The sequence below is a fragment of the Podarcis liolepis genome (assembly GCF_965112155.1).
Source record: "Podarcis liolepis genome assembly, chromosome: 3".
In the NCBI taxonomy this organism is placed as follows: Eukaryota; Metazoa; Chordata; class Lepidosauria; order Squamata; family Lacertidae; genus Podarcis; species Podarcis liolepis.
Window position 1 is genome coordinate 6,020,825 of NC_139557.1, and position 12,301 is coordinate 6,033,125.

General features: G+C 40.7%; 1 protein-coding gene across 3 annotated transcripts in view; it reads left to right on the forward strand.

Moving 5' to 3' along the window:
- NEK5 (NIMA related kinase 5) overlaps nt 1–12,301 on the forward strand; it is a 25,407-nt gene continuing 13,106 nt past the window's right edge. The window contains exons 1-11 of one of the 3 annotated variants that reach the window (XM_083495143.1): nt 1–244; nt 2,626–2,763; nt 3,044–3,140; nt 3,825–3,922; nt 4,956–5,039; nt 5,508–5,578; nt 6,249–6,335; nt 7,483–7,537; nt 7,825–8,025; nt 9,000–9,066; nt 10,260–10,399. In XM_083495143.1, coding sequence (XP_083351269.1) covers nt 2,647–2,763; nt 3,044–3,140; nt 3,825–3,922; nt 4,956–5,039; nt 5,508–5,578; nt 6,249–6,335; nt 7,483–7,537; nt 7,825–8,025; nt 9,000–9,066; nt 10,260–10,399 — 1,017 coding nt within the window. In that variant the 5' untranslated portion in view covers nt 1–244; nt 2,626–2,646. The remainder of the gene's footprint in view (nt 245–2,625; nt 2,764–3,043; nt 3,141–3,824; nt 3,923–4,955; nt 5,040–5,507; nt 5,579–6,248; nt 6,336–7,482; nt 7,538–7,824; nt 8,026–8,999; nt 9,067–10,259; nt 10,400–12,301) is intronic. The other 2 variants (XM_083495142.1, XM_083495144.1) reach the window with 2 other exon arrangements.

Below are 12,301 nucleotides of genomic sequence, written 5' to 3' on the forward strand. Positions count from 1 at the left end.
TCCCTCCGTCGCCTTGGCAACGCGGAGGGCGGGGAGGAGGAGAGGGCCTGCTCCCTTCACGAGCGAGGAGCGACGCGCTTAGCCCCACCGCCCACCCCATGGCGTCCGGGCGCCCTGCTTTGGAGACAGCCCCCGACGTGCCGACTCGGAAGCCGGCTCCCCGGGTAACCCGCGCGTGGGAAACGGAGGGTCGCCTTCCCGAGGCCGCCGCCGCCGCCTCAACCGCCACCCCCTTTCCCCGCTTGCGGGTTCGCCTCCGTTAAAGCAACGACGTCGTGGGCGGGGGGGGGGGGAGTTGCACTGCCTTCTATCTTATATGCTTGGTTTCCAATATGCATTTTGTGTTGTTGTTTTTTAATCTTGCCTTTTTTGTGCTGCGAACCGCCCCGGAGATCGACGGGTGAAGGGCTAAGGAAGAGAAAGGAGCGCCGTGAAAAAATTGAAGCGGTCACAAAACTGATTGCACAGTTATTCAAAATTGCAGAGTTATTCAAAATCCTGTTGGAACTCGTTTTATTATTTCAACTATCCAGGGAGATCAGCTTCTCAAAGTCTGATAACCAGTGTTTTTTTTTCCTTAAAAAAAAAAGTTTAGGGGTACTCTCATTTTCCTATTCATAGTGAAGTACTGCCCCTCAATGAGGCCAGATTTAGATTCACAAAATGTTTAGGGGTCTGCGTCCCCCCAGAAAAAAAAAAGCACTGCTGATAACCATTGTCACATTCAGAGGTGCAAATTCCCACTTTGAGAACTGCCGCATGAAAAAGTGGCCTATTATTTGAGAAGAATACTTGAATTATTGGGGGTGAAGGGGATCTTGAATGACTCGGGTGGCAAATGGATCTTTGTTCTCCCTGGGGTGGTCATCAAACTATTTTTTACTCAGGAGTAGATCCGTTGAAATGAATGAACATGACTAACTCAGGCCTATTCATTTCAGCAGGTCTGCTCTGAGTAAAACTTAATTGTTTCTGCACATTTTTATTATACAGGTGAAACTCGAAAAATTAGAATATCGTGGAAAAGTTCATTTATTTCAGTAATTCAACTTGAAAGGTGAAATATAATTGTGATGTACACATGCATGCTTCTACTTCTCAGAGGTCCAATATTGTTCTATTTGCAGTCCTTGTTTTGCTGATTTCATTTAATATCCTAATTTTCTGCGATTGTTAATTTGGGGTTTTCATCAGCTGTACGCCATAATCATCACAATTATAACAAATAAAGGCTTGACATATCTCGCTTTGCATGTCAGACTCATATATTAATTCCACCTTTTAAGTTGAATTACTGAAATAAATGAACTTTTCCTCGATATTCTAATTTTTCGAGTTTCACATGTATGTGTTATTTAGTACATTTTTATAGCCAGCCTTTTCCACTTTGTGGAATTGAAGGCAGCGCCTCCCATCCAAACAAGTACCTGACAGACCTGCTTAGATTTCAGCAAGGTGACTGCAAACCTGTGCTGTGGGTTATAGAGTGTCCACTTACACATTGACCCAAAGAAAAATGAATGCATCATCAGAGAAAGAGGATGCCGGTTTGCATATCATTTGTGGGCACACAATAATATGTATGGTAGAAATAATTGCTGTAATTGAAACAGAAATGAAATACAGCTCACCATTGTTTGGAAGTATCTGACCAATCTGCTGTTCAGGTGCAACTTCAGGACTCTAGCTCTAGTTCTTAGAGATGTTTATCTTTAAACCAGACTGTCCTTTGAATTAGAGCAGTTTTTCTCAAACTTGGGTCGCCAGCTAGTTTTGGACTACAGTTCTCATCATCCCTGCCCACTGGTCTTGATAGCTAGGGATGATGGGGCTTGTAGTCCAAAAATAGCTGATGTCCCAAGTTTGGGGAACACTGAATTAGAGGAAGCCTTTAAACAGAAGAGTGTTCTATCGAAAAATAGAACATGTCAGTACTACCCTGGGACCACAAGCAGCATCATGCGCTTTTCATTTTACTCCAGTTTAATTAAGTATTATATGGAATAAAGCAGCCTTTTGCCAACTTGGTGCCTCCAGATGTTTTGGATTACAACTATCCTCAGTCCCCAGCTAGAGTTTTAGTCCCAAACACCAGTTTGACAAAGGCTGGAATACAGGATGTGTGTGTGTTTCACAGCAGACAGGACGAGAAGGGGTCTTCTGCATGCCATTTGTGAATCAGAAGTATATTTCTTTCACATGTGCAGTAGCTGTAGCTCCCACAGTCAATGTGATGATAATCAATCTTTAATAAAGGCAATTCTCCCCAAATCTATAAGTTTCATTGTTTCACTTCTAATGGAGTAGGTGTGTGAATATCCTCTTAATGTTTCGGATTGTACCTAATCAACATTTTTAAATCTTTGTGGGACAAACTTTTGAAACTATTCGGTTTACGAACTCTGCAAAACCGGAAATAGTGTCTTAGTTTGAGAACTTTACCTCAGTCTAAGAACGGAATCCGAACAGTGGAAGGGCAGCGGCGGCGGGAGGCCTCATTAGGGAAAGCACACCTCAGTTTAAGAACTGTTTTGGTTTAAGAACAGACTTCCGGAACGGATTAAGTTCGTAAACAGCGGTACCACTGTATTAAGTATCTATCACTTAAATATTTTTGTTTTACAGACATTTCTCTAAATCCACAACATGGATGAGTATGAAGTGATTAAAATGATTGGAGAAGGATCTTTTGGCAAAGTATTCTTGGCTAAAGGCAAGGATAACAATCAACCATGTGTTATCAAGGAGGTCAATTTAACAAAGGTAAATAATCTCTCCTCCACCTGTCCCAAATGCGCTTACCTTTTAGAGTGATGTTATGTATATCATCTACACTCATGATTCATGACATAGGGAATTAGATATAGTTAGTTTTGGAATGGTTTTATATTTATCCATCTTTATGTATACATGTGTTCAAAACAAAATAAAAAAGTAGATATTTAAATATTCAATACTATATAAATAAAGTCTCTAAATTTCATCTGGGAAAGTGACAGTAATAATCACATGCTTCTCCTTCCTTGTTTCTCAACCAATTTAGATGCCAAGAAAAGAAAAAGAATCCTCTCAGAAAGAAGTCGCTGTTCTGTCCAAGATGAAGCACCCTAATATAGTAGCTTTCTACACTGCCTTTCAAGGTCTCATTTTCTATGGCTTTGTTTGTTTGTTTGTTTGTTAAAAAAAAACTCTCAGGGTGAGCAGATGCAAAAGAGGACAGGGATTGTGTACCTTTAATAGTTGTGTAGAAGAGGGGTAATCGGAAGGTATTTAAATAAATTATTTCCATCCCAGTGGTGGAAAATTAACAATCTCACAGTGGACCGTTTGTGCCTTTAATTTTGGGTGGTTTAGCTTTTTATGCAGAACCATGAACAGTTGCTCCTTGCACATGTTTGAAAGACACAGGATCACTGCATATTTCCTTTGCTTCTAGTTACCCTAATGCTGTGTATACCTAGTGTAGGGTGGGGGTCAAGAGGTGGGAAATCTGTAATATCAGTATATTGGAGATAGCCAGATCTTAATCTGTTTGGCATGGAATATGTGTCTTGCTGTTGCGAGCCCGAGAATTTGGGGTCTTTAGTTGAAATCACTATTACCTGACTGCACTGCTCATAGAAGGAACCATGTACAAACATTAAACTTTAAATGACTTTAAGCATTTTTTGAAATAGTGATGGTGGCAAGATTTTTTTTTAAAAAAACAACACACTGATTTATTGCTTTGGTTAAGTTTGCTATACCAGTTGCCATGAAAGCAGTTAATTGCTGTATTTGTAAATGCAAAGTTTGTTCATAAGCCTAATATACTTTTATTACAGAGCAAAATAAGTTATATATTATTATGGAATATTGTGATGGAGGTGACCTTATGAAGAGGATAATTTTGCAGCGTGGAGTGTTATTTGATGAGGACAAGGTAAGTTTGCATTTTGAAGAACTGCCTTTCTTTACAGTCTTCCATTCAATTATTCATCACAGAAAAAGGAGGAGATTGGCATCCTGCCTTTCATTTTCTTTTATTTACCAAGTCATTAAGGTAAAGGTAAAGGGACCCCTGACCATTAGGTCCAGTCGTGACCGACTCTGGGGTTGCGGAGCTCATCTCGCTTTATTGGCCGAGGGAGCTGGCGTACAGCTTCCGGGTCATGTGGCCAGCATGACTAAGCCGCTTCTGGCGAACCAGAGCAGCGCACGGAAACGCCGTTTACGTTCCCGCTGGAGCAGTACCTATTTATCTACTTGCACTTTGACGTTCTTTTGAACTGCTAGGTTGGCAGGAGCAGGGACCGAGCAACGGGAGCTCACCCCATCGCGGGGATTCGAACCGCCGACCTTCTGATCGGCAAATCCTAGGCTCTGTGGTTTAACCCACAGAGCCACCCGCGTCCCTTCACCAAGTCATTAGTGCCATAATAATTTGTGCCTCTGGCAGAGTGATCAGGGATGAGAGGGAGATCCAATAACATCCAGAGAATCGCATGTTCCCTGCTCTCCTTTAAAAAGCTGGCCTCAAACTGAGGTCCTGGGTTCAAATTTTGGATTTAAGTTGAGGGCGCTGGAACAGATGGACCTATCATGGACTGGGCTTACTTAGAACTACAGAGAGCATGAAGTGTGCCTGCTACTCTGGGTGAGTGGTTAGGAAGTTGTTTGACTCTAATCCCAAATATTCTATTAGCTAGATGTCTAAATGTCTAAATGTATGTTCTGACCTTGTAGAATAGATAGTTGTGTCCAGGTTATATGTCAAGAGTGAGGTTGGAATCCCTATTTCCTGCTTTTTGACGAAGAGATGTATATCTTATTTTTTTCTGATATCTACTGTATACAATATTAAATTCAAAATTTTTTACTGTCATGTGTACCTTTTAAAGGAAGTCCCCTTGCCCCCAGTAGAAATCACAGTGGTGGTGGTTTATGGGGTATTCACATTTTATCTTTGCCTATAGATCTTGAGTTGGTTTGTGCAAATCTCCTTAGGACTGAAGCATATACATGACAGGAAGATTCTGCACAGAGATGTAAAAGCACAGGTAAGTCAAAGGGGGAGTGTGTTTTCCCAGTTGCAGTTGGTATGTCAACTACAACTGTTCTTGGACAGGGATCCATTGCTGTCACTTGAGGCTCAGGTGACTGCAGTGGCACAGCGCACCTTCCATCAGCTTCAACTGGTGGCCTAGCTGTGCCCCTATCTGGATAGGGATAGTAAGCAATCTGGCTGCAAAACAGTGTGAGCATATAACACCACTCCAGGCTGACTGCCCTGGCTGCCAAGTTTTGACTTACAAAGTATTGTGGATTCCATTTTTATGGAACTCCCTTCCAGCTGACAAACACCTTCCTTGTTGAACTTCCAGTGCCTACTGAAGCCTTTATTTCAGCAGCATTTTAGCCGAATTCTGATCTTGCAATTTTAAACAATTGTTATTTTCATACTTGTACGCTGCTTAGAGTCAGCTGTGATTAAGCGGTATATAAATCATCACTTTTATGGATTGCAGAACATTTTCCTCAGCAATAATGGAGTGATAGCAAAACTTGGAGACTTTGGGATTGCGAGAATGCTGAGCAAGTAAGCATTATTTTATGGACTCTCAATATTGTTCTTTCTGTGCTATGTCTGAAAAGGATTAGTTTGTTTTAGATAGTGAATTGTTTAGAGAGTGGGATGTAGACTGGCCTTATTCTGATGCTAACTCTAAACAATCATTTATCCTTACTGTATTTTTATTCATAAAATGCATACACCACTTGATTGTAAAAAACCTCAAAGTGGTTTACAATAAATGAAGAGAAGAGGTTGCATCAAGCACCATTTATTTGAGGGCAATAACCATGTTCACCATGGTTCTTTGGAAGATACAGGTGGTATATAAATGTAAAAAATAAATAAATGAGGGTAGCAAATTAAAAGCTTCCAAATTCAGTTTTGAATAAACTGCAGTTTCCTCTTATATCTAAACTAGGGAAACAATGGTTTAGTCTAACAGATTATTAAGCAAACTGATCTTAAATCACATTTTTTGATCCTGGTTTATTTGAGGGTTCCTATGTCACTGTTGGTTGGAATACAGATTTTCTGTTGCATGTTGAAATGTTTAAGTAGTGTTCTAATTTGTTCCTGGAGTCCCTAAATGATGAATTGATGTAGGCATGTATAGTTGCTTTCCCCACCCCAATTTCCCTATATATAACAAACTTATTGGTCAAAACCATTATTTTTCAACGTTGCTCTCCTTTAGTACCATGGAATTTGCTCGGACCTGTGTAGGAACACCATATTACTTGTCACCTGAAATCTGTGAGAACAAGCCGTATAACAACAAAACGTGAGTCTGAATATTTCTGACACACATATTTGAACCACATCATGGGAGGAATTCAGTGTTGTCATGGGTTTGAGCCCTATGTTGGGCAAAAAGATTCCTGCCTTGCAGGGGTTGGACTAGGATACCCTTGTGGTCCCTTCCAGCTCTGTGATTCTATGATAGCACCATAACTTTTCCATCCTCTGCTTGTTGTTGTCGTTTAGTCGTTTAGTCGTGTCCGACTCTTCGTGACCCCGTGGACCAGAGCACGCCAGGCACTCCTGTCTTCCACTGCCTCCCGCAGTTTGGTCAGACTCATGCTGGTAGCTTCAAGATCACTGTCCAACCATCTCGTCCTCTATCATCCCCTTCTCCTTGTGCCCTCCATCTTTCCCAACATCAGGGTCTTTTCCAGGGAGTCTTCTCTTCTCATGAGGTGGCCAAAGTATGGGAGACTCAGCTTCAGGATCTGTCCTTCCAGTGAGCACTCAGGGCTGATTTCCTTCAGAATGGAGAGGTTTGATCTTCTTGCAGTTTATGGGACTCTCAAGAGTCTCCTCCAGCACCATAATTCAAAAGCATCAATTCTTCAGCGCTCCTCCTGCTAGACAACTGGAATTGCCCCATAAGGAGGCCTTTTTTCAGGAGTGGATAGTAAATCTCTTAATTGTAGGTTTTGTCTTCCTTCCAATGGCCTGTCTCCCCAGGCACTCCTTGCTTACATGTTGGACATGCCATGTCCCAGATGTGAGAAACCTTTGCTCTTAGAGGTTTGCCAGCTCATATGCTTGAAGGATCCTCTCACCACCCCAACAGGCATTCGTTGTCCTGAAAACATGAAATCTACTAAACATCATGGGTGATCCTTACATATTGCAAGTAATACTGATCTCTCTCTCTCTCTCTCTCTCTGTGAGTTTGACTATGTATTTAGAAGCGTAACTGTTATATTTCCCTTTTATGCAACTTCTATGTCATCCTTTATATCTCCATCCTTATTATTAAGAAAGCTTCTTAATTTGGAACCTAGGATGTGACCATAAATTTTGTGAATTGTATTTGTTTTTCAATGAACAGTATGAATTAGTTTATTGACAGCAGAGTTGAGATGGATATTCTTGTTTTACAATGTTTCCCCACCCCATGCTGTGATTACTTTCTTTTACAGAGATATATGGTCCCTTGGCTGTGTATTATATGAACTCTGTACTTTAAAGCACCCTGTAAGTACCTTAGCAGACTATTTGTAAATCGTTTAATATAATATTTACTAAGAATGAACATTTTTCAAGTGGAACTTTTCAAAGGCAGCAGTTAGAATTGTAACTTTCAATGCTTCTAAATCTTGGACAGCCTAGGAAGGAGATGCCAGTTTTTATAGATCTGGGGGTGTTTTTTTCCGGGCCACATGGTGATATTTTCCCCAGAAAAGATGCTGAGTCAACATTTTTATTTAAACGTCACATTTCACTTGGCAGCTACTATTCATGGCTGTATTTTAATATTTCAGTTTGAAGGCAAGAGTTTGCCTCAACTTGTGCTGAAGATCTGCAGAGGCTATTTCTCACCAGTATCTATGAAGTATTCATATGAACTAAGATCATTAGTATCCCAGCTGTTTAAAACATCTCCAAGAGATCGCCCTTCTATCAACTCCATTTTGAAAAAGCCCTTTTTGGAGAAACAAATAAAGAATTTTCTGCCCCCTGAGGTGAGTGTCTGCTGTGGCTGCAGACAATCCAAACAAATGAGAAAACCCTTCCCTGGTAATTTTCACACTCCTTTTCACTTTGCACATGGTTGTCCCATTTAAGGTGAATGTGTAGAATTTACATTTGAGGAGTGGGATTGTCTGACATCAGTTGCTGCTAATGATTGCTTTCCGCAGGAAAATGTACAGTGGTGCCCCGCAAGACGAATGCCTCGCAAGACGAAAAACTCGCTAGACGAAAGGGTTTTCCGTTTTTGTGTTGCTTCGCTAGACGAATTTCCCTATGGGCTTGCTTCGCAAGACGAAAACGTCTTGCGCTTTTTTCTTAAAGCCGTTTGAAGAGGCGCAGTTGCGACGGACCGTGCTTTGCAAGACGAAAAACATCGCAAGACGAAAAGACTCGTGGAACGAATTCTTTTCGTCTTGCGAGGCACCACTGTATTTATTAATTGAATTTATTAAAGGAGCCCAGCATGGCAAATACCAAAGTGGTAAAACAGGGTGATTAAAAATAAATATATATTTCCAAACAATGAAGAATATCTTTAAATAGTTGCTGGGAATGGTATCTCTGAGCCATCAAATGCCCAGGTGAACAGAAATGTTTCTGAATGCTTTCTGAAGGTTAATAACGAGGGAGAAAGAAACACCTCACCAAGGAGGACATTAAACAAATGGGGAACCACCACCGAAAAGGGCCTGTCATGGGGTAGTGCCAACTGGGCAGCACCCAGCTGCACCACCACCACCAACAGGTCATCCCTCAAAATAGTTGATATTGAGGAAGATACTCTTTTAGATAAAGGCAAGATGCTTGTTCCCTCTTGCCTTGAATTATCAGAATGAACAAGCAGCTTTGGGTGCATTGGGACACTAGTGAATCAACACTTAGCGAAGATGTAGCAAAGATAGATAGATAGATAGATAGATAGATAGATATGCATGTGTGTGTAATCTGTTATATTTGCTTTTAGATCATGGAGGAAGAATTCAGCCACACCGTCATTCACAGAAAACGGTCACTAGATTCACTGCCATCAGGCAAGCTGTTGCTCACTAAGGTTTATATATGCAAATATATAAATGAAAGCATAATGCTTAAGAGAGAGAGAGAGAAATTTGTTTTAATTAGTCAAATTTCGGTGAAGATGCTGTATAACGAATTTGCATGCTCCTTCCCCTTGGGGACACGGTGGCATCAAAACTATTGAGCAGATGCGTTTAGTTTAAGAGTTGTGCTTTTGAGGTGGTGGCCCCATTCTGCTGGTGCTGTAAGTAAGAAGTAGGATCAACAGGTATTTTAATTATGTATTTATAGAAATATTTCTATAACACTAATTAATAAGGAACATATCAAAGTGGTTCAGAACAACTACATAAAACCATAAAATAAAAACCATATAAAAAGATAAAATCAGTTAACTACTGTGGTAGTATGTATTCTTAATTGCCTGTATAAGCCGACGGAATCGGAAAGTTTTCAGCAGGCATTTAAAAATTGAAACAGAAGAGGCCTGCTGAATCTCTGTTGGCAGAGTATTCCACAGAACTGGGCTGGTGACACTAAAAGCTTGGTTTCTTGTCATTGTCAAATTAGCCTTGCCAGCTTGGGGGAATGATCAGCAGCAACACTCCTGCAATGATTGAGCTGGGATATAATGGTATAGTTCTTAAAATCACAGAACTGCTTTAGTCAGGTGTAGTTTTCTCCCCAAGAGAGTGAAACTTTAGTTTATATATTGTTTATAAGCATTGCACTCAAATAAATTCAGGCCTCCGATTCTGTCATCTAAAGTGTAAAGCATGGGTAGAATTATTACTTTGCTGTTATAAGGTAGCATTAATTTTATGCATCTTCTAGTAAAAGGTGAGCCTATGTATTGCCAGTGCATTGTGCACAAACCACAGAGGCAAACACTAAACCTTTTCCCTGATGAGGTAGACTGAGCCAGGTAATGTCAGTTTCCTTCTCACTGGAACTAGAAGAATGTTTTAGATCAATAGAAATAGATGGTGGTAGGTACTTCAGTAAGCATTGTTCAGGAGTAATTCTCATTACCTGAGTGCTCACATTTTGGAGCATATTTAATTGGAGCCGAACTGCACATTTGGTGCCAAACAGGATTCCCAACTCAGTGTATGCTGCTGGTCATTCTGGGGTTTTGAAGGGGAGGGGCATAGGAGTATGATACTGGAAATAATTATCAAAACCTTATTTAATTGAATTATCAAAGGAGCTCCTGAAGTTCAGAAATCAAGAATCCATGATCGTCATTCACCCAAAATCAAGCTGGAGATGCTTTCCAGAAAACAACACATAATGTATGAAAATGAATGGAAAGCTCCTTCAAGGCCCCAGGATCCTATTAATCAGGTAATAATAATAATAATAGTAATTAAAGTTCTCTTGGTATTCACCATATTTTCCCGTGTATAAGACTAGGTTTTTTCCCTTAAAAATTAATGTCAAAATTAGGGGGTGTCTTATACACGGATACATCTCCCCCCCAAATGGGGGTGTCTTGTAGGTGGGAAAGTACAGTAATTATTTAATAGAGTTCTTTATTTGTCATGTGCTTTCACTTTGCAGCAGTAAAGGTAAAGGTGACCCCTGACCATTAGGTCCAGTCGTGACCGACTCTGGGGTTGCGGGTGCTCATCTTGCTTTATTGGCCGAGGGAGCCGGCGTACAGCTCATGTGGCCAGCATGACTAAGCCGCTTCTGGCGTACCAGAGCAGCGTACGGAAACACCATTTACCTTCCTGCCAGAGTGGTACCTATTTATCTACTCGCACTTTGATGTGCTTTCGAACTGCTAGGTTGGCAGGAGCAGGGACCGAGCCACGGGAGCTCACTCCGTCGCGGGGATTCGAACCGCCGACCTTCTGATCGGCAAGTCCTAGGCTCTGTGGTTTAACCCACAGTGCCACCCAGTAGATGGCACTAATTCAGGGATGAGTGACCCTCCAGGTGTCGCTGAACTCCAGTACCCATTATCCCTAAATATTGGTCATGCTGCTGGGGCTGATGGGAGCTGGAATTCAACACCATCTGGAAGGCCACAGGTCTATTATTCCTGTACTGACTAATTTAACAGTGTTTGACAAATAGGCAAATTAGGGTCAAACTAGATGTGAGGTTTAATGTGTCTTTGAATCTGATTCTGGAATTCTTTTCCTCATTCTGCCCTTGTATTTTTTAAAAACCGAAAAGCCATTCTGAGGCCCTAATCTATATAATGGTCCCTCTTAGCTGCTGTTAGGATTCTCACCTTTTTATTAAAAAAAACACCTAAGTAGCAGATTCAAAGCTATGTTCTGTCTCTAGTTTGACCTTAAGTCTGTACCTCTTTAAAGTGATGTGCAAGCCACGCTTTGCTGTTGATCACTCTTGATCCAGATCACGCAACTAACATAAAACATCCATGAGCACTTGCAAATTGCTCACTTTTCTTCTTAAAGTTAGGTCAAGAGGAAGGCATGGGATTGCACCAGTGGGGTAGGGAGAATGATTAGGCACTTGTGGTGTTCAGTTGTTTAGGCCATCAGCAGGCCAAAGGAGTTAATGGGTTCACATGAGATGAATTGATAGGAGTCATAAATATTGTTTAGCAGAATGCTGTGTGCACAGAGGAAGCATAAGGTGCTGGACTATATGGAACTTGCCGAGCTGACCAGGAGACTCCAAGACCAGAGAGAAGAGACTGGAAGAAGTTTAAGGAATATTTGAAAAAATATGTTAATATTTAAATCTTTGAATAGCTTTGGAAGTGGATATAGGTTGAGGGTTAGAAGTAGAAGACAGTGTATTTTAAAATAATATTATTGGTAAGCGATAAAATGTGAAGTTATCTTAAGTGTGATTAAAAAAAAGATGGCTAGAAACTATGATATATGTATCCAGTAGTAGATAGGTAGCCGTGTTGGTCTGCCATAGTCAAAATAAAAAAATTCCTTCCAATAGCACCTTAAAGACCAACTAAGTTAGTTCTTGGTATGAGCTTTCGTGTGCATGCACACTTCTTCAGATACACAGATTCCGTGTATCTGAAGAAGTGTGCATGCACACGAAAGCTCATACCAAGAACTAACTTAGTTGGTCTTTAAGGTGCTATTGGAAGGAATTTTTTTATTATGATATATGTAAACTGCTAAAGATGAAGTAAAATGAAAATCAGATGGGGGGACTTGGGGAAGACCACTTAACAATGTTTAGAAAAATAAGGATATGACAAGAATTTGTTTGTATTGTTTGTTTTTCTGTTTGTGTTCTTTA